At 30.1% G+C, this 24,159-nt stretch overlaps 1 protein-coding gene across 1 annotated transcript in view; it reads right to left on the reverse strand.

The window, feature by feature from the left end:
- Nucleotides 1-24,159, reverse strand: part of LOC130672494 (protein tolkin) — a 51,057-nt gene that overhangs the window by 12,952 nt on the left and 13,946 nt on the right. The window contains exons 2-5 of the mRNA XM_057477105.1: nt 11,447-11,599; nt 11,151-11,331; nt 9,453-9,638; nt 425-913 (exon numbers count right to left, since the gene is read on the reverse strand). Of these exons, the coding sequence (XP_057333088.1) occupies nt 425-913; nt 9,453-9,638; nt 11,151-11,331; nt 11,447-11,599 (1,009 nt within the window). The remainder of the gene's footprint in view (nt 1-424; nt 914-9,452; nt 9,639-11,150; nt 11,332-11,446; nt 11,600-24,159) is intronic.

The raw sequence follows: 24,159 nt of genomic DNA on the forward strand, positions 1-24,159 counted from the left end.
TAAATGGGAAATTTAAAATGGCTACCGACACCTTTTAAAATTGAGCTAAAAATTTTGCCCAATGGGAGAATTTTTTTTTTCGATATATAGGTCCTTTTTAAGACGTAAAGTTGATAGGTTGGTTTTTTTGGCTCACCCTAATGAACATATCATAGAAAAAAAGAAAAAAATAAATAAATGAAATTTTTTTGCATGGTCATTTTACCCCATAATTAAAAAACTTATATTAATAATAAAAATTGAACGATGAGTTGCAATAATGAAAATACCACTGAAGAAAAATAAAAAAAATAATATTTTGAGTAAAAAAAATATTTATGGCGGAAATTAAACCCTTTGCTGTATGAAATAAGTGTTAGGGTAGTCTTTGATATTAAGTAGAGTGTTGATATAGATTAAACAGTGTGGTAACTATGTTACTTACCCGCAAGGTCTCTCAGTAAAGACAATGTAATTAGGATGTTCCCGGCTGACCCGCTCGACGAACTTAACGCACGTAAAATTCTCCCAATGCCTCATAGCTTGCTTGAATAGGGCTTTGTGTGCGCCGGAGAAATTACCATCTATTTCGTAAGGAATAACCCCGTGATCCCACACACGCTCCTTACGTGCCGTCGCTGCTCGGCGACGTCTAATGTGCTGTGAGCTTTTGACTTCCGCCGGCGCTGTCCTCGTCGTTTCTCGACGCTCCCGTGCTTCGAATTTCGTTTTGTGCTCGTTGTAGAATTCGATATCACGTAGACGACGATTGTGAACTGACACGTCTTCATCGTCCTCACTATTATTATTGTCATTATTATTATTATTATCATTATTATTATTATTATTACTATTATTATTGTCATCTTGGTCAGTCAAATCTCGCGGGACTAGATTTTTCACTCGCCGATAATGGTGACGTCTCCTACTTGGTCTAGAAAATAAAAAAAATTTTATTCCAAAAATTATCCTAGATAATTTAATCCTCAATCAATATATATAGATATATATAGTGAGATCATATATATTTCCTTGCAATTAAAAAAAAAAAAATGGCGGGAAAAATTTATTTGAATGAAATTTTTTTTTCTCAATATTCAAAATGAAAAAAATTTAAATATGAATGATTTTACATAAGGAAAATTTTTTACACCCCTGCTGGTGTTATTTTAACACCAAAAAAGCGTGGACTTACACCGATTTAAAAAAATTTTTTTTTTACAGTATAGAGGAAGTTCTTAGTTTTTTTTTATTGAGAAATTTGATGCTTCATTAGTTGATGAGAAAAGTAGAGCGAAAGTATCCGCAGTTATTAATTGCGTTAATTTAAAAAGCGTTGTTGAAATGGTAATTAAAATTTTTACTACTTATTGATCGTAAAATCTAATAAACGCGAAAAAAAAAATTTACTTTGAATGAACCCGTGATTGAAGCGCGCGAATTTATACATTTTTTTTTTTTTTTTTTTGGTAAAAATAATGACATTGTTAGAATAAAAAAGTTATTGTCGATTGGAGGAGCGAAAAAAAAAAATAAAATTTAATAAAAAGCTATAAAGAAGAGTACAATAAATAAATAATGATATGCTAGTCATAAAAATATTTTTATGATCCAAGGGAAAAATAAGTTACACCTGGAGCGACGGCGAAATGGTAAAAAAAATGAAAAAATTAAATATACATATAAAAAGATGTAATAAAAAATCTGTTATTATATTATTCAGAGGAAAAAATTATTTTGTTTACTTTTTTTTCGTGATAAAAATAATTAATTTACGATTTAAGCACGTGAATGAATTTAACTGATATTTAAATGGGACAATTATTTTATCGGCTGTTTATTTGTTTTATGACTCGTTCGTTAGTAGCAGTAGTAATTAGTAACTACAATCCGATTATCACAACTCACGAAACAACGATTATCATTTTTATTGTTGTTTTTATTATATTGAATGATACATATATATTTATATAAATAAGTAATTAACTATATCTATTTGAAGATGTAAGTATTCGGTAGCTGGTGTCAGATAAAAATATAAATTTTTTTGATGTAGGGCAGTTTATTTACGTAACAACGATCAGTTTAATTTGTAAATTAATTATCGACAATTTTAAATAATAAATATTTGTTTAAAGTTAAATTTAAAATACTGAGTTTTGTGAATTGGGTTTTGTATATTTATGCTCTGATAAGTTTATCATTTGAATAGACATCCCTATAACTACTTTTTAAAAATATTCATTGAATTGTTAAATTAATGTAATTTTATAAAATAATTAGTGTTACCGAGGGGTTTTAATTAGTTATTAATTATTAAAACGAGTTGGTATCGAAATTAATTTTAAATATTTATCAGCGAGTTGTATATTGGCGGCAACGCGGCATTCAAAAAATAAATTCACCCGTTACGGTTTTTTCAAATATCCAACTTGTCGTATTGAGCTTATAGCTCCCATATATGCATATATGTACATATTTATCGAAAATCGTAATCATAAAAACAAAAAATAATAATCGGGACTCGATACTTTACATAGAAATTTTATAGATCTCATAAAAAAAATCTATGGGTAGAAGAAAATAACAAAGAGCAGGTTCGGTCCCCAATTTTAAAGCGATATTGAAGTTAACACAAACTAATGCCCAATTAGATTCTAATTTATCATTAACATCAACTTTTATCATCAAATTATTACCAAAATCACGATATTCAATTATTGGAACACAAAAAAAAATTAATTTTGTTAATTTAAATTTAAAATTGTAAATAATCCCATCCAACTAAACTCAATATTTGATTATTGTTTCGATATTACAGTTTATTGATATATAAATATATATATAAATGAATAAATTCAATGCATGTCCAGGTATTTGAACATATCAATTAATTAATGTTAATACTGATGCTAGAATTCAGCCTCATTTCATGCTTACTGTGTACACCTCATTAACTTTTAATCGTTACATAGAACGTGAGAAGTTTTGCGAAATAGGTTATCATGAGATTTTTTAGTCTTAATTATGATAATTAATTTTTTTAATAACATTTTTAATTATTCTTGTGGAATCAAGTTTTCGTTTTATTTATTCATTCATTATTATCTTTTTTTTTTATTTTAACTAATTATAAATGATACTGTTGGAGATAGATTGATATCATGATGAACAATAAACAAAAAAAATAGAGTCGAGTAATTAGGTTTACTATTGTTATTATAAATAAATGGTAACTGAGGGATAAATTGAAATGGCTTAATTTGGATTGTAGATTCGTAGCACGTTTACAAACGGGAAACTGTAGCACGTGACGATGGGTTTTTCGAGTACTAGTAAAAGCAATATATACATATACCTATATATATATATATACTAATTGACCTATATTTCAATTTACTTTTGTTTCTGACAAGCACTTGATAGTAAGAAATATTCAATTTTTTTTTTGGCTTTATTAATTATCAAACATCACAAGAAAAATAAAAAATTTTTTATTTTTGTAAAAATAGGGCAGAAGTAACGTTTCTGGTCACTTTGGTGCCAGTTTTGACCACTTAGAGATTTTAAATAAAATACTACACTGTAAAAAGAGCGGTGTTAAAAATGGACTCATTTTAACTCCGCCCAGTGTAAAAATAAAATTACACCGGTGTAGGAGGAGTAATTCACCGGTGTTAAATCGGGGTAACCGGTGTAAAAGCGGAGTAAAAGCAGGATAACCAGTGTAAAAACGGAGTAATATCGGTGTAAAAGCGGGGTAAATTGCGTCCGCTTGGAGTATTAACTTTAAAGATTATAAAACACAAAAAATGTCAGTTCTTTATGAAAATTAATAAAAAATATCATTTATCAACAAGTATAGTGATCAAGTAAGTAAAAATATTGACAAAATAAAATATTTTAACACCGGTAAAGAATATCTAGACCGGCGGCGGCGTTATTTTAACACCAGTCTAGAATATTTACACCGGTGGCAGCGTTATTTTCACACCGCTTTCGGTGTTGAAATTTAACACCGCCGATCTTAACATCTACACCGCTTGGACTTACCCCGGTGATTTTTTACAGTGTATGCAAAATATGCAATGATATAATTGATTTCTTAATCCCTATGAGAACAATATATGTTGGAATATATGTCTTTTATATTTTAACATATATTTCTAACTTCCCGCTAAGAAAATTTTAAATTTTCAAAAATTCGGGAAGTTATTGTTTTCCCCCCGAATTTCGAAAATCGAATTTTCATCAGATGTCGACGTTTTGAGGTCCTAAGAAGCTATTCTGACTATTTCCAGAATGATGTCCGAGTGTCTGTATGTATGTGTGTGTGTTTGTGTGTGTGTAAATGTGAATCGTTTATAACTTTTAAACTTATTAACCGATTCAAATCGTTCTTGCGGCGGGCCCAACCGATGCCTATATAGATTTCTTTCCTAACATCGAGCCCTGAGTCTAGATTTTTTTCGTATTTTCTCGAAGAGCTCAAAAATTGTATTCACAACAATGAGCTCAAGGAGCTCGAAAACAGCGGGAAGTTTTGAAGCTGGCCCGCAGGACCAAACGATGCCCAGTTTTTTTTTTATAAATTTTATTCATGGGATAAAGGTGTTCGAAGATACCTTTTTATCCCACTGTTACAATGGAATTTTTTTGTAAATACTTTTTCATTAATAAATATAAAGTATTAAATGTCCAAAAATGGAGTAGTGGCCAAAAGTGTTACTTCTACCCTACGAAATTTGTTAATATAAAAATTACTGTTAATGACTAAAAAATTCAGCGACTCGGTAAAAAATGGTGTCGGGGATGACGAAAAAAAAAAAATTCCAAAGCCTAAAGTTTATAGATTTTGACCTTTTACTTAAAAAATTTTTTGGACGTATCGTTGATAAGGATTTTAAAAATACTCAGGGAAAATAATTGAAACAACATTTTAATTTTTGATAAACTCTGAGGGCTGCGGGATGATTTTTAAAATAAAAGAAAATGTGATAGGCCATTGGATCTATCTCTTCTCGTCTAGTTAGGAAGAGTACCGAGCTCTGCAAGACGATTTTTCCCCGAGTTATCAGCTATCTTACTTCAAATCACCCTTTTTACTCCGATACCCGGTTACTTATCTTATAATTATCCTACAGAAATCTTACCCGCGGTTTTTAAAACTTTAAAGTGCTCTCTAGATCTATTGGTAGCTTTTCAATCAAATCATTTTCCATCCATAAAATTCATTTTTAAAAAAAAAAACATTTTTTTTTTTTTTCATTTTTCTACCGGTTATCTATGGGCAAATAATTATCAGTTCAAAAATTTTTATTTTCTCAGTCACAAAGTCGATTTCCAGTCGTTGAAAATTTTTCCTATTAGATATATATAATAAATTTTCCATCTTAATAAAAATAATAAAAGAATCATTTCACTAAAGTCTATTTGAATTCATAAATTAGCATTATTACATCCCATTATGCATTTTTTATTTCTGTACAAGAGTGAAATTTATCATAAAGTCAATAATTTCAATAGAATTACTCGCTTCTTACAATAATTTACATGATTTTATTTAAATCAGTTTTAATTGACAGCGCCCCATGTAAAAATTTCTTCTCTGTCATACTTATTACCCCCACCTACAAAGGGTTGAATGCTTTCTCTCTTTTCCACATATATATGGATATATGAGAAAAATATATGAGAAATGGGACGCGGTGTGGATAAAAGATGCTGAATATGCAATTCAGCACTAGTAGTTTTATGATCGATCGTGATAAATCATGCACCTCTCCACAGCATTTCCACAAAATCTTTCTTCGCCAACATTATTGAGATAGATCGAGAATATCGCATTAACCACACACACTCATGTTACCCAGAGCACGCAAAATTAAACCTTTCAAATCTCTCCCCAATAAAAAAAAAAGTTATTCAGTCATTGATCACATTCTCATATTTTTTAAATTTTGAATCTTCGATACCGCATTAATTTCAATATCGATATCAAGATTAATAATAAATTTTTCTAAGTGATTTTTGTTCAGTAACAACTAGTTTATTTTCATTGCCGTCATTGGATGAAAAAGGAGGCAATAAAATGAGACCCGAAATAAAAATTTATTTGATCCAGATAACATTTATTTTATCAATTATTTGAAATGTTTCGTTTATTTTGCGGAAATTTGCTTTTTTTACCATAAATAAATTGAATTAAATTTTTTTTTTATATTTTGCACTATAAATTGAAGACAAAAATTTTCGTAGGACTTTGAAACATTTCTTAGCGAGCGGCTGAGACAGCCGTTCGGCACGCACGTGGCTCGGGCGATCAGCAAAGTTAAGTAGCATCGAGCATGATTACTACTTGGTTGGGTGACCGCTTAACCGCGCGTCGGGTTCGAACGAAGGTCTTCACGGAGAAAAAAATATTGCGCTCACCACTCAACGGTATCGTGATATTCACTCTCCTAGGTTGGGTATCCGTTGTATACGGAAAGTGCTGGTCTATCGGATCGTGATTATCACGATCCAGGCGGATCCCGAAATCATAAGATCGTTTCGCTATAGTAACGATCCGTTTTGTTATTAAAACTAATTTGAGGTTAAAATAGATAAATTTACAACTTTAACTTCATTACAATTTTATTTTTAGCTGGCATTAATAATCACATATTAATAATTCTAATAGGTGCAATAAAAAATTATTATTTAATATCAAGAAATGTTAAGTAATAGAATATACGTAATTAATTGATGTAAATTTTACAGTCTTTTTTTTGTTTCAAAGATAAATTAAAAAATTAATCGATAAAAAACAGCAATTCTTGCATTAGATATATAATTAGTGTTTTTTCATTGTCGTTGTGCACTTTAAATAATTAATAATTTTATAAATAAACACTGTATAATTTGCAAGATATGCATTATAAAGTTTAATAATTTGGTTATGAGTGGTGGCGCTTGAGAAGTAGATCGCGATAATCACGATCCGTTTTGGTACGATATGGATACGTTAACTGACGAGCACTATACATATAAGTATATGCACAATCTGTAGGATCATTATTATAAGTATCTAGTGTTTCATTCATATCGATATATATATTGTGGTAGTAGCAATACAATTTAGAACTAATCACGATACACTTGTCGCTCTCCGTTGGAGAGCGATAAACACAATATTTTTTTTTCCGTGTTTGACCGTTAGAAGCGGGATGAAGATCCAGTGATCGGTAAAATGGGAATTTTATCGACTACTGGAGCTTTACCTAAACCGAAACTGTACTGGTTAAGTTTTCTCTGAGGTTTTCTTACGCCACTGTACCTCCATTACACAAGGGAGGTAGTAGGACATCACCGTAATGATGCAGTACAGTCATAAGCACAAGTCGGGCCACAGCCGCAAAAATTAAGTGGTAGAGTCAAAAGTAGTAAGAAAGTTTGCGCGCCTACTTTCGGAAAAATTGAAAGTTTAAGTAAGGATCGATCAGTAAGTGATAGAAGGATTTCTTAGCATTTAAAAAAGATTTCTTAGTATTTAAGGAGGTTCGAGACCGATTATCTTTCTAGGGGATCTCGTAGATTTTCTATTGTATTTTTGCAAGATTACAACTCCTACACACCAAAATTTCATTGATAGAATATATTATAAATTGACTTACTTTTAAGAATTAACACAATATATTTTTACTATTATTGCATTAAATAATAAAAAAAATTTTTTTTTAATAAAATAAGTGATTAAAAAATAATGGCGGAAGTACGGCAACAACGCGTTATTTTTTGGTAATTTTTTTGTGTACTATTGTTGGTCATAAGGTTTATTACTAGCTGGAGCTGAGGTCCGACACCAATGATTATTAGTTATTCAAATTTCCCGCGGTCGTCATTTTACGCTGTTGCCGTCGTTTCTTAGCTTCACGACACTTGTGACATCATTAACTAAAATTCGGCTCTTATTTTATTAATAATTTAATAACAAACCCATAATTAAACTTAAAAAAAAAATATTAATGTGTTCAGAAATGTTTAATTATCTGATACTAAATAATTTATAGCGATGGTATTATTGTAGCAAACACTATAGCACTTTGAAAAATTATTCCCATTTACGCCCGTGTATAAAGACGAAATTTCAGAATTTTGGTATTATATCGAAAATCGGTCTCGAACCTCCTTAAGAAATCCTTCTATCAGTGTCAAAGAGACTTAGTTTGTGAAATAGGCAAAAACTAACAATAAGGGAGGCGAGAAAAAGTATGTAACAAGGGAGAATTTGAATGTAGAGTCTTATAAAACACGATGAGTGATACAAGTAAAAATAAACGTTTCTTAGCGCAAAAAATTTTTTTCGCGTACATTGATTTCAAATTGACGCACTGATTCAATAGACCTAAAAAAATTTCCAATATCGAAATTTTGACTTTTATAATTGATAATTTCACTATTTCTAAATCATAGATCTCTATAGATCAAATAATGAAAAAGTTACATCTCCATACATCCAAAGTATTTGTCCTCATATGATAAAAAGAATTTTTTTTAAATTATTTATATATGCTGTCTGTATTTCTAACCCGAATTATTCATAGTAGACTTATTTCAGTATTCACTAAATTAACTTTTAATGGGTTTAAATTAAAATAAAAAAGTTTTTATTGAACATTCTTTAAAGTCGACTGTCACGATTATTTGAAAAAAAGAAATAGAAATAATAGCTCTGAATAAATGATATCTGTGTATGACTGGTACATGTTTAAAGCTCTATCTAGCGTATAGAAATGCATGACAGGTTATTGGCAGTTGTGTATATAGAGGTCGAGCTGAAAATGTCCCGAGCTGGGAGCTTGTGTATCGAGGAGCCCATTTTCTTGGGTTTACGATGACGGGCATTGTTATTGGCACCGGTTGCACGGAGTCTTGCAACCTCTTGCTCGCCTATTTGACGACTATGCACACCCTATTCTCTAGCACGTTAGATATAAACCGTGCATCCATTTCCAATAGCGTCGCTATCAGCGGCTAAATTTACTTGCCGCGGATATTATCGTCGCAATGGAAAAAAAAATTAAATTAAATTCTTAAAAATTAACAATAAATACAAAGTTTACGAGCGAATTATGCGCTCGATTATAGTTATTTCTATTACTGTTACCCAAGTAATTTATTTTTTTTTGGCCAATAATAAAAGTGGGTCATGCGACCGAATAACGTAAATAGTGAAAAAAGTTTTGGAATCGGGAAACGGAATAAGCTATTTCTAAAGTAAAAATAATCGTTTAATGTCGTAGAAATAATTAACTTGGTAAGTTAGATGTCAAAGACTAGGATATTGGAAAAAGTTTAAAAAAGTGAAAGAGTGGAAGCAGATGGCTGTGTTGGTATCGAATGTTCTTTGATTAACGATATCGTTTGATCACAAAGTGAGCATTGGGGTAGTAATTTCGCAGTTGAAGCAACTGGGCAAATTAAAAGCTTACCTGCGACGGTGGTGACGACGTAAACGTTTTTTCGACTCCATGTCACTCTCCTCGAGAGTTATCACCGAAAATGGATCTTTGGTAGTTGATTCATGAGAGCTGTGGTGTGAGTGACGTACCCGGGGATTTTTTGATACTGAAGACATTTTTGGTGTCCGATCTTTGGATTTTTCTTCCATGTCCAACCTTTAATTATTTTTGTTATTTAATATTTTACTTTTGAGGAGTCAAAAAATTTTTTTTGGGACTAGACGGCCGCTGAGTGGCCCCAGCTGTCCCCGAAAGTAGGGAGAGACTCTGGTGGGAGAAAAGAGTAGGGATCGGGGTATAAATAGCTTGTCCAGTATATGCGAAGGTTACGTCATCAAGCGGCGTGACCCGGGCCGGAAAATTTGATCTGTTTTACCCAGACCAAAATCAGACTTTTACTGCATATTATTTTTATTAGTCTGTTTTTGATCGTCTTTAGATAAGCCCACACGGAAAAAGATCTATCCGGGAATATACTCTCTAAACATGAATTAGTGGAAATTTCATTTATTACGTTAGTGAAGCAGTATTCACTTCATAATCAGTGTATTTAAATAACAAATTAGTGAATTCTCACTAATAAATTTAGTACCATAATTTTCACTAGCAAATTAGTGATTTTCACTACTGAACTAGCGATATTTTCATAATTTCTACAAGTGAAACTGTTATTCACTTCTTAATTTATGAATTTCACGATTTCACTAGTAACTTTAACTAGCAAACAATTAAACATTTTACTAGATATAAATATAATTAATGATTATGGTGCTATTTTTTAAAATTTTAATAAAAAACTTTCAAAATAAAAAAAAATAGAAGTACAGAACAATAATATATTTATATGAAGAGTACGTCAATCATAACATCACGGATTTTTTATTTCTTCATCAGTTATTGTTTGGTATCATAACGAATATACTATTTACACTCACGCGATCACATGCGTAGGCCAGCGCAGTGGATAACATCAAAGACTTTGAATCGGAAGGATGCAGGTTCGAGCCCAGCAGTCACCGGGATTTTTTCATCAATCAAAATCATGTATACTTCCTCTAAGTAATGATTCTAGTACATTAATCAAATTTCGGATCTAATTACAAGTGTCATATTTATTTTCGCAATATAATATTTTTTTTCACCGATGAAATCAGTGGATTCCTATAATCACTTTTCAATTTAGTGGATTCCCATATTCACTTATCAAATCAGTGAATTCTAATACTCACATATTCATTTAGTGAATATTCACTAATTCTGCGTGGTACGATTGTAGCATTGACAATTAGTGAATATCCACTTGAAATTAGTGAAAAATCACTAATTCATATTTAGAGAGTATGTCGGCAAAAAAGCATACATACGACAATACTAAAGATATAATCTGGACATATACTATTTTGCCGTGATGTATATTTTTTCTCGCGGGAATTTTTGTAAAAATTTAAAGACTGACCAATAAGTCCAAATACATTCTAATTACACTAAAGTCAGTTCAAATTTTTCGACCTGGGAAGTAGTAAAGTCCGAACGATTTGTTGCCGCGATGAAAATGCTAAGCGATGCTGTAGATTTAATTAACGTCAGTTGAAATTAATTAGGAATTAGGAATTACTTTTTGGGATTAATATTCAAAATAATTAGAAATATTGATGATTAATAAAGTACCTGAAATTTAGGTTTGGATTTTTGATATCTTTGTCATATTTTTTAAATTTGAAATCCGATGGATCTGAGCCTGTGTTATATTGATTGCGTTCTGCAGCGACGGGTTCTGTTTTTTCCAACGAAAAAACCGATTCTGGTTCTTCAGTTTCCTTATCTTTGCCATTTTGAAATTGTAGGATTTCTTAAATAAAGTTATTTAATTATTGACATTACAATAAAAAAAATTTTAGTTATTTAATTAATTTTGTTTGTTCTACAAAGAAAGAGGGCGTAATTAATAAATTAAAAATAATTACCAGTAAGACCTTCTTCTTCAACTTGTAATCCTTCTTTAAGTACTTCATCTTGATACTTTTCCAATTCTTCTAAAAAAGTTTTATTCAATTTTTGTTGACGCCATTCCGTTTCATACTCAACATTTGGCAGTGCGATGTCTTTTACGAATCCCCCTGAAAAAAGTAAATTAATTTAAATAAATTTCATTTCCCGCCTCTATAATAAAATTTAAAATAAAAGTTTTAAAAAATTTGTAGCCGTTTTCCATCGGAAAATCCAGTCGTTTTGACAAAGATTTAAAATAGAAATAAAATTGTTGAATATTGTTTTATTTTCTTCCCGTAAGCTGTATTTTTTCGTCAAACCAAAGCATAACCGTTTCGCGGGAGTTATAGAGAATGAAAAAAATAAAATAAAAGAGGGCAGATTGGAAAAGTAAAACGAATTGTATGTCGATTTATCGGTAACCATAAATCACATGTTGGTTATCGACGTAAGAGTTTATATTCTAGTGGTTGTTATATGAGCATGAAGTAAACAGCTCCAAGATTCTTTGCTCTCTCTTTTTATCCCCATGTTTTTTTTCTATTTTCTTATTTACTATCTCTACTTGGTAAATTTCTCAGTCTACGTACACAAGCAGAAATGAAAATAAAGTGAAGACAGTTAGACTCACTTGGAAGTTTCTTCGGAAACTGTAATTGCCTTGTGGTGGTTTCGCGACAAAAACAAAAAGCTATATATATAGGTATATATTAAATAAAGTTTTTAAACATACATACACATATATGTGTATATATATATGTATATAAAGGTTAAGATAGTGACATCCAATGTCGTATTTTCTTTCTTATTTCCTAATGGTTTAAGTTTGTTCGAGTATAACTTAAATTTTACCGAAGAATTCTTATATCTTTCACACTTGGATGTTGATTGAGTGTGTGCCTTATAACTTTTTACTTTTTACTGACATTCGATCGAGAAATTTTTACAACTCAAGTTATACATTATTTAATATTATTGATTTTTTTTTTATATTAAATAATTCAGCCGTTTCAAAATGTTCTATTTCTGAAAAAGAGTGATCGTAAATAGAAAAAAAATAAATATGACGAAGCACGACAGCTCTAGTCACCCATTTTCAATCGGAAAAACTTTTACTGTCGGTAGTCAAAAGCAAAACAGCAAACGATAAATTTTATTTTTGAATTTTTAAATTTTTTCATAAATTTATTTTATGAATTTTTACTGAAATTTTTCTTAATTTCAGCCAATGAAAAAACTGAATGTATTTTTTGAAAAATTATCTGTCAGAAAGAACTGTTGTCACATTAAAAAATAATATCTCATTGATTGATTCTTATAAATATTTTTGAAATTTTTTTCAAATAAAAAATTTTTATTTTCGACTGAAAAAAAATTTTTCAATAATTTATGCACTGTAAAAAATCACCGGGGTAAGTCCAAGCGGTTTAGGTGTTAAAATCGGCGGTGTTAAATTTCAACACCGAAAGCGGTGTGAAAATAACGCCACCGCCGGTGTAAATATTCTAGACTGGTGTTAAAATATTTTCCTTTGTGAATATTTTTACTTTCTCGATCACTATACTTGTTAATAAATGATATTTTTTATTAATTTTCATAAAGAATTGACATTTTTTGTGTTTTATAATCTTTAAAGTTAATACTCCAAGCGGACGCAGTTTACCCTGCTTTTACACCGGTTATCCCGCTTTTACACCGATGTTACTCCGCTTTTACACCGGTTACCCCGCTTTTACACCGATATTACTCCGTTTTTACACCGGTTACCACGCTTTTATACCGATTTTACTCCGCTTTTACACCGGCTACCCCGACTTAACACCGGTATTTTTAACACTGGTGAATTACTCCTCCTAGACCGGTGTAATTTTATTTTAACACCGGGCGGAGTTAAAATGAGTCCATTTTTAACACCGCTCTTTTTACAGTGTATTACTCCGCTTTTACACCGGTTACCCTGCTTTTACACCGGTTTAACACCGGTATTTTAACATCGCCGAATTACGCCTTCTACACCGGTGTAATTTTATTTTATCACCGGACGGAGTTAAAATGAGTCCATTTTTAACACCGCTCTTTTTACAGTGGGTACCTCATATTGCTGTCTAATTTATAAAAAAAAATTCAAGTCAAAATCTAAAGTCTTCACGTTTCTAACTTACCCCTAAATAATTAATTCACCTGGATTAAAACAACTTTTCAAAAAAATTTCATTAAAAAAACCTAAAAAAATTGATGATATTTAAATAAATTATCCACTTATAAATTAATTCCTCATTCTCGCATTAATAACGTTCACAATATAATATAATAATAATAAATTAAATACAAAATTGCACAGCTCACAGTAATCAGATAGACAAAACGTAATACCGTTTAGCCATAGTCATTTAATATTAATAATAATTACCCATCCATTTATATATATATATATATATATATATATATATCCCCCCACCCACCCCCTCAGTCTTTCTCTCTCAACACAGCATACTCAAATTCCGCCCATTAAAAATGATTTACCTCAATCATACTAATTATAAATTATCAATTAACAAAATCATTCAATCGTAACTTCATAACAATCATAACCTCTCTCGGAAAACTAAAAATATCCTTTACCACATTTAATCCACTAACTTTTTATTCAAATAAATTTAAAAAAACAGTCATTTTTTATCTTAATTTAATAAAAAAAAATTCGCACAAATGTAGACTATAAAAAAAAAATATTAATTTAAAATAGAATAACAATAAATATGTAAAATCTGTTGTACTGTATGATTAATATCGTGAGAGTTTGACCATTCTATTCATAACGTAGACTATAGAATATAGGAAGTCTCCCACCCTCTATATTCACCCTTAAAAGCTCTCGTCAACACGATTAATGACGGGTCGAGCGCACCGGACGTTGGAAAGTCGTGAATTTGATGCGGCGAATCGTAAATACGCATATATCGGAAATAACTGACTGCAAATCTCTATATATATATATATGTATGGATGTGTATATGTACAGAGTATGTACACAATAATGGCAATACCCAACCTTAACATCCGTTTCAGTAATGCACAGTATGAGCCAGACAGAGACAGAAACAGAAAAGAGGTAAAGAGAGAACGAGAGAGTATTTTAAATGATAAATAAATAGAATAACCGAGTGTCAATGTTGCCGGTATGTGTAAATGTATAAATATACAGATGTATAGATGTGTGAGAATGTAATCAAGGACCGAAACCCTTTTATGCCCGACATATATTTATACAGGAGCCTCATGGCTTAATTAATAGCACCTGACCATGGTTAGCTGGGGCGGGTGCATGGACACAGATATTGTAAGGGTATTCCTGGTACCATAAACTAACCACACACGAACCCTTTAACATCCCCCAGAAGCATTAACCCACGTATACTTTAGCTCTACGTCAACTAAACTGTTTAAACCCTTGGGCGTAAACAGAATTTCATCAACACTGCGTGTGTCTGCACCTGATGCGTGATATATATCTTCACTTTGCAATTAGTTCAAATTTAAAATCTACCCTTGCGGTTTTTCGCTACAGATTTTTGGGTTCCGTGGGCTGGGAAATAGAGCTGCTGATGTTTCGGCGGGAAAATAAAATTTATTTGAAAATTTGAAAGCTTCTGGTCCGTGGAATTGGAGGTTCAAATTGTCCAGTTGAAAATATTTGTTGTTTTTTTATAAAGCAGGAAAATTTAATTTTTTCGGGGGAACAAAAAATACTGGAGAAAAATTTTATCATTAATTTTGATCCGATAAAAACACAGACACGGTCCAATAATTTTTTCGAGAGGAATCAACAAAAAAAAAAGAGAAGTAAAAACTTTAAGCTCTAGGACTTTTTTTTTTTTTTTTATTTCAATACAACAATTGGAAGAGAAGAGACGACTATTTGATTTTAAGTTATTTTATATGATTAAAAAAAAAAAAAAAAAAAAAGATTGTTCAAGCAAAATTTTTATTTTAATTCATTACTCAAGCTTTGAAAATAAAATATATATCGGAAGCCGGTACCGTAAATTGGCAAAGGCAGATGGGCAATTTGAAATTTTAATAGCCGGAACTTTTGTGTGCGTGTATGTACAAAAGCCGCACGATTGTGGCCAAGAGCCAATCAGGAAAATTTTCCCAACCAACGGCAATCTCCGGATTGATTCATCCACACCTATATTCTATTCATTCTTTTTTACCTAAACTCCATTTTATTTCATTTCGTTTCGTTTCAAAAACCATACTTCTTCAACCGAAAGATCCGCCAAGAATATGAACGAAAAAATAACAAAAAATACCGTCAGAATTTTCAGTTTCGATTAAATTTCCGGTTCGATTCGCATTTTTCCGTTTTATCTTTATTTTTTGACTTTTCCATACTCCTCTTATTTACACAGCCATTGTTAATTTTTACTGTTAGCAAAAACTTCATACGCATAAAAAACAAATTTTATTTTTTTACATTTTCGAAAAAAAAATTCGGTTTTATATTTTAAAATAAAGACTGACATGAGCACTCACTGCTAATAAGTCGAGACTTTTCTCCGTCAACGTGCGTGTCGCGTATTGATTCAAATAAATGGAAACAGATGAGACGGTAGAAAAGGAAATATAAATTTATCATATGAAAGCATTAATATTTTCACCCATTTGTATATTAAAATTTAATATTTATTCAAATTTACAAATTCACTTTTTTCCATAATTTTTTAAAATCATCTGCAATATTGAAATTTCAAATATATGTCAATACTTTTTATTTTTTCTCCAGTAAAAAAAAAAAAATATTAATATTTAAAATATATAGAAATCAAAATTTCACTCGAGTCATCGGAAATTAATTAACAAAATTAATTTCGCAGGCATAAACTCCCGGTACTTGAATTAATTATAAACTTTTTTTTATTTTTGAAATGTTTGTTTACATGAGTTTCATATTTATTATTTTTCACTAGAATATTTTTGTTTATTATTATGTTGTATATATTTTTTTTTTATTATTATTTTGCGCTGATTATGAGGTTATCAGAAAAATAAAACGATAAATAGAAAACTGCTGAAAGGAAAATTTTATTTGATTTATGATACATACAGTAAAAAATACGCGAGTCATGTGTGCGTGAGTGTTTTATGAGAGATGGAAATGTCAAGAGCGATCAGTGTGTAAGTCGATTTCCTGTAGAGTATGCTAGCGTTTCAGTTATGTCCGCTTAGTTAATCCGCATGGCCGCTCAGATCTCACGTGTGCTGCTCACCTCACGATTTCATTGTCCTCTTTCTCCGCTCCTGACCCATATTATAAAACTTTTTCTAACCATATTATTCTTTAAAACGTGAACAAACGCACGTGTAAAATTTATTATGCTAAGCAATTTTTTTTCTCACTGCATTTGTGGCGGAATATTTGAGGTTAGATCAGTAGGGAGCTGGTCTGGAAGTGGTAAAATATAATATGTCCTGATAGAATATTATGTGTAATTAGATTTGATGACGTAGTTATTAATTTCGTCAGCTATAATTGATGAGTAAGTGCTACGTTTTCGAACTCAAGCGAAAGATGTTTCAGAGAAGTTAAAAGGTTATCGTCTATCGTTGCGTGTAGTCTCTTTGCTTGGGACCTTTAATGTATATTAAGATCTTTACTCATGACATAATAATATTATAGAATACTCTATATATTATCAGAAGTCGAGAGAAATTTTTTTTAAATTTACTATTTGAAAATTTAAACGAAATAATTTAATAGAACTTTTAGTATATATATATTGGGGAAAAAATTATTAGTTTTTTGTACTTTTTTTTTGTGATAATAGTAATTAATGTACGATCTAAACACGTGAATGAATTTAACTGATATTTAAATGGGACAATTATTTTATCGGCTGTTTATTTGTTTTATGACTCGTTCGTTAGTAGCAGTAGTAATTAGTAACTACAATCCGATTATCTCAACTCACGAAACAGCGATTATCATTTTTATTGTTGTTTTTATTATATTGAATGATACATATATATTTATATAAATAATTAATTAACTATATTTATTTGAAGATGTAAGTATTCGGTAGTTGGTGTCAGATAAAAATATAAATTTTTTTGATGTAGGGCAGTTTATTTACGTAACAACGATCAGTTTAATTTGTAAATTAATTATCAACAATTTTAAATAATAAATATTTGTTTAAAGTTAAATTTAAAATACTGAGTTTTGTGAATTGGGTTTTGTATATTTATCCTCTGATAAATTTATCATTTGAATAGACATCCCTATAACTACTTTTTAAAAATATTCATTAAATTGTTAAATTAATGTAATTTTATAAAATAATTAGTGTTACCGAGGGGTTTTAATTAGTTATTAATTATTAAAATGAGTTGGTATCGAAATTAATTTTAAATATTTATCAGCGAGTTGTATATTGGCGGCAACGCGGCATTCAAAAAATAAATTCACCCGTTACGGTTTTTTCAAATATCCAACCTGTCGTATTGAACTTATAGCTCACATATATGTATATATATTAATTTTATACCCAAGTATTTCGAGCTATTAATCATTTTTATTTTTATATATTTTTTTTTGTTGAAACTAAAATTCGCACTAATAAATTTTTAGTATATTTTATTGTGCAAATGCGAATGAAAAGAATTGTTTTATTTGGGAGTGTGTCGAGGAGAATTAACGACACTGAGAGAATAAAAGCATAAAAATATGAAATAAAATTGACAATGAATATTCCGAGGCGTCAACTAAATCCGGGGCTACAAGAGATTTTTTAATTCCCGCTCATTCCATATCCTTCGCTTTATTATTATTATTTTTTATCTCGTGTTAATCGTATATTTTTCAACCTTTCAACAAGTTCTGCCAGGGTACTGTCATCGTCCCGAGAGGCTACTCGCTGTTCGAGTTTCGAGCACGTGAAAAATGAATTCACTTCAACAGCGTATCGAAATAATTTTTCGGACGAGTCACTCATGTAGAAATTTTTTTATTTATTTTTTTTTTTTTTGTTTGTTATTAACTTGAGTGCCAGCACTCTTTGTTCTTCATAAAGAGTGACAAGTGTCAAGTGATTTTTTATTTTTCACATTTCGCATTTTTATAAAAAATAATAATTAGTGCGAACAAAAATAAAAATAAACCTTTTAAATTTTTTGGTCATATTTTAAAATTTTTAATATTCGAATTTTTTAATATTAAATTTTTTTTAGGGAACTCCAAAAATTTTATCGGGTTTTTCATATCTTTTACCGTCGATATATTAAAAGAAAATAACAAGGGATAATTTGACTACGAGTAAAAAAATGAGTATGTTAATTTTTTTTAAATATTCGATTAATGCAGCCACAAAAATCGATAAGATTTAGTCGAGAAGATAAATTTAGTTTTTTTGATAATTAAATTTAAAAGAGTGAAAAAAAAAATTTTGAAATACGATCAGCATAGAAAAGACTCACTCGCGACGATATAAAATATTTATAAAATTCAAAAATTAATTTCTATAAAAATAAAAAGTATTCAAAAATTTAAATTCCATGTAATCGAAGACCCTGACAATTTTTTTTACAGTCAATAAGTAAATGATTGGACAAAAAATATAATTTAAAACTTGTTAAATAAATTAACTGTTTATACTCAGGCGCAGTGACTGCGGGTTGCTGCTAATGAATAAATTAATTAGTTAAATTAAATAGCGATGTAAAAAAACATTAAATATCGATGCTCACAATTTTTCGCCCGATCTACGATACCTTGACTCAATTATTTATTTTGAATAAAAAATCTATAAAAATCTAACGAGCAATTTTAGTCTTGAGCCTTTTCTTTCGCTCCTTTAAAATAAAAAAAATAAAAAATAAATTCACCCTATCAGTTCTCCTGTCAATTGGCAGTGAAGAATTGCTCGGAGGTATACTCTGAGAGTACACGGGAAAAAATGCTGGAGTAGAATTTACTACACCAAACTAGTAAAAATTTTACTACACTTTGTGGTCGCCGCAATGACAGCTGTAGTAACATAAGGCACAGTGTGCGTGATATTTTACTACCATAGGAGTTCTGCTTACTACTGTAATGTGGTAAAACTTTGTAGTTTCCACAACTACTCAATGTAGTATAAAATACTTATTTTGTGGTTTTGGGAACCACACAATTTTATATGAATTGGTATCTGTTACTATTTTTGGAGTATACAATACCAGATTACTTGTAAAATCTACTCCAATGTGTGGTAAAATGATCGAAAGAAAAAAATAACAGCGCCACCTACAACTTTTTACTCCATTCTGTGGGTATCCTTTCAGTGTATTTAATATTATAAATAATATTATAAAACATTACAAATAATAATATATATAATTAAAAATCGAGGCGTGCAATTATAATATATATAATTTAAAATAAATATATATATAAAAAATATAATACAAAAAAATTTGTTTTGTATTACCTGTCATTCTTCCTTTTGCTTACCTCACCTACAACTTCTTCTATAAAATTTTATTTCTATGCTCTTATCAGTGAATCGTGATTTTAATGCAATTTTTAAAATCATTGCCTATTGAGTATTTGTTATTTATTAGAATTATAACTTTTAAAACGATGTTTTTCATATTTTCTATTAATAAAAATTAATACTTAATTATTCTAAGTTTATGCTTATACGAGAGTTTATAGATTACAAATATATTTTTAAAATAATCCTTCTCAGATATTGATAAAAAGTAGGCTTTTGAAATTTGAGTCCTTATTATGTTAAGTTATTCATTAATAAATTCATTTTATATCATTTTAATTTGATATACTGTAAGTCCGAAGAATCTAAGATTAATTTTTATATTTTTATAACGTTTTCAATATCATAAAAACTAATGATCGTTAACTAACAGATATTTAATTAATATACATTACGAATAAAATATATTCTACTATGTTGTGGAGTAAAATGAACCACAGTGGTTATTTAATGCTAGTTCTTATAACTACTTACTGTAGTAAATGGTATTACAGGTTGTGTACCACAGTGTACTAGTAACTGTTACTAAACGTGTAGTTATCCTATACATTACTAGTCAGTGTAGTAAATCGAACTCCATTTGTAGTAAATTTAACTACACATTTTTTTCCGTGTAGGGTATCCGAAAAACCATAACTATCACTATATATTTATATATATGTATAAGTAATAGTAGTGAAAATTTTTTCCAGTCCACAGATTAATGATTCGGCAAAAATTTCAATTCAAAACTGAGTAAATAAATTTACTGATCAAACTCAGACACCGTAACTGCAGACGGATATCAATAAATAAACCAATTAGTTGACTTAAATAGCGATTTAATAAATTTTTAACAGTAAACAAGTATTTTAAAAGTGATAAATGTTAAGTGTCGGAATAAGTTACGCTGAGTAATAATTTTTGGCAAACTGCCGAGTGTTACTGAGTGAAATGTGACCGGTAAACCGCGAAAGAGTAGATACTAGTAGAGTAGTAAAGTTAAGTCTAGTAAAGTGAAGTAGTAATATGTAATAGGTACAAGTTCTACGAGTGTTCAGACTGTGCAATAAAAGTACGAGAACAACAATGAATATAAAACAAAACAAAATGTTAAAAAAATTGCGAAAAGAATGGACTCATTAATTTATGTTTTAATTTATAAAAGCGAGAATTAAGAATGGCAAGATGACGGAAGTGGTTTTCAGTAGAACACTTTTTCATAAAACCTTTTCATCCTTTGTCAACCACCTCTACTCCATTATATATATTTTTATTTTATATATATATATATTTTTTTTTATCTAGCCCAGTTTAGTTTTCTCTCTTTGCTATTTTTCTCCAAGACTTTTCACAAGCGTTTTTTTTTTATATTTTTGGTCGGTCTCTTTTTGGACCTTTTGTCACTGTCCTTCCATTTGGTGCTTTACACCCTCGACCATTTGCAAGAACACTCTTGACAACTCGTAACTCGTCAATCTTCTACTGCTCACAGGTTCACTTAACTTAACTTCATTTCATTGCCTTTTTTACTTTTTCCAGCCTTTTTTATCTCTCACTTACACTTGATTTACATTGTTAAATCATTTTTCACTGGATTTTTTAAAATTACATTCATTTATTTTATTTTATCTCGCTACTGTTACCTTTTTTATTCTGTCGCGATAAATTTAATTATGTGATCAAGTATTATAGTTAATTTATTTAAAAGCTTTTTGCTCCATTTTTTATTGCAGTGACAGTGATAAGAGAACTGTACGAAGATAAAAAGTACTGAAATAATTATTTTAATCTCCTGGGGTAAAATGGGTCGTAAGAAAATTTTATTACAGTTTCGGGTCAAGCGGAATAGTCACGAATTTTCAACTTGTGGGAAAAAAATTAACTACAAAAAAAATTATAACATTATTGTGACAGTGGGGTGAAGTGGGTTAGTAAAAATTCGTGGAGGTAAAACGAATAATTTAAAATTTTTATCAGCGTGATAGCAAGGGATGGAACAAGACCGTTTCAGGCGAGGATGTTCTGTCCAAGCCAATAGAGAGCTGACGTCACCCGAAGTCTGAAATCGTGTTTTATCTCATGCATTGATACTGGAAATTTTAATGTCTGGAGCCAGAAACTGGATAATTTCTAACAGATAACGCGGCAAAAAACTCTGTTTTTTAAATATGCGGATTTTAGTAATTTAACAGGGAAAAAAATGGCAGTTCATTCCCCCCGGGTCAAAAGTAAAACTTGATTTACCAAGTCGAAATTTGGAGCTGTTTTTTTACAAGACAAACCTGACTTTTTTTTAAGGAGACATTAAATATATTGAGTTTTCGCCTTGGTTTAGACTTGACTGGCTTACTTGGTCACGATTTAAGACGAAAAAATTTAAATCAAGTCGAAATTAACGGTTTAGAATTATTCGACTCAAATTTTAAGGCGAAAAAGTCAAAACTAAGGGGAAATAATTTTTATATATTAAGGTGAAAGTAAGGCGAATAAATAACTTTTTTTCGACTTGGTTCAGTAAGTCAAAAGTAAGGTGAATGACTATCGTGCTCGAAGTAAAGACGAATAAGTTCAAACTAAAATCAAAAAACACGAATAAGTTGAAATAAGTTGAAACTAAGATGAAAAAAGTTGAAAAAAATTTAATTTAAGACGAAAAAGTCGAGATCTTATCGAAAATCGTCGGCAAATCGATAACTTCAAAAGAAAGTAAGGTGAAACGAGCTTGAATCAAGTTTGATTTTTGACCCGGGCCACGTCAAAATATTTGGCCAAAAATACACCGAAAAAAGACCGAAATCACGCAGAGACCATAGAATTTGATTAGACAAGGCTGAAAGTTGCTGAAATCTCACTGAAGTCGTAGAATTTTATTAGAAGAGGTCAAAAGTTGGTCGGAAACACACCGAAATTTTATTAGTCTTAATAAACAGGCCGGAAATTTCGCTTTTTTTAAGCCTAACTATCAACCATTTTTTGGCCTAGCGAATTTTCAGCCTTATGTTCATTACCTGAGCATTTTTCGGCCGAGAAAAAATTTTTATTATTATTTTGGCTTGAAATTTTGTTACGCGGGTAATTCAAATTCTTTTTGTTTTGGAACTCATATTATTTTCTAATTTTCAAACACAACTGACAGTTTGCTTGATAATTAGAATGTCATAGCTATTTAGGAGTTTATAATAAACAAATGAAATTCTGACCGGTATGAAATCAACTCAAAAACTAATTAAGGGTAGAAACTATCGAGTTTCTTCCCTAGGGAAGAAATTGATCAGTTTCTGTCTGCTAAATCGCATTGGTCTGAAATTTTCTTGTTTCGACTGGCAAAACAGCCATTGAAACTCCGAGTTTCAATGCAGGAGATAAAAAAAATTCATTAAACCCTAGAATGAAATGAAATTCAAAAAGAAAAAATAGTAATTAAAAATTTTAATAAAATCTTTTTGACTTACATTATAAATAATAACAATAAAATAAAAATTTCTATATTAATGAAACTTTTACACGAGTGTACGAGATAAAAATTAATACGATTAGCAAAAGTTTCAATACCGCACACCGCACGCGAATCGTCGAACCATTACACACTATCTATATCTATCTACTTTATTCTATCTATTCATCTACTTATCTCTATTCTCCTCTCTCTTTATTTTTCACGTTGATTTCCCTCATACGGGCTCTCTCTTTCAATCCCAGCATCTACTTTTTCAGAAAGCTTAATTGGTTCGCGTCAATTAGCGAGCTAGCTCGTTAGCTGTAAACGCCGGACGTCATGGGTTTAGAGTGATTCTATACTACTGCCATTGCTGCTGTACTCAAGTAGATACCAGGACAAATTACCTATCATATACCTGCTATTTTTAGTACATATATACATATTTGTTTTGTAAATGTTCATATAAACTCAGTAGAAAAATTTGGGGCAAGTTTGACATCTCAAATAGTACGATGGTGTCGAAATTTTGATCAAAAAAATTTTAAATTCTGTGGTAATAAAAATTAAAAATAGAAATTTCATTCACAGCTGATATTTGTTTTGAAAATTTACGAAAAAACAAAATTTTGTAGTTCATTTTACCCTCAAATGAACTTTTTTCTGATTTACAATAAAATAACTCGGATAGCCAACATAAAAAAAATTTATCTTGAACAAAATTTCGATATGG

Source organism: Microplitis mediator, chromosome 7 (genome assembly GCF_029852145.1).
Source record: "Microplitis mediator isolate UGA2020A chromosome 7, iyMicMedi2.1, whole genome shotgun sequence".
Classification (NCBI taxonomy): domain Eukaryota; kingdom Metazoa; phylum Arthropoda; class Insecta; order Hymenoptera; family Braconidae; genus Microplitis; species Microplitis mediator.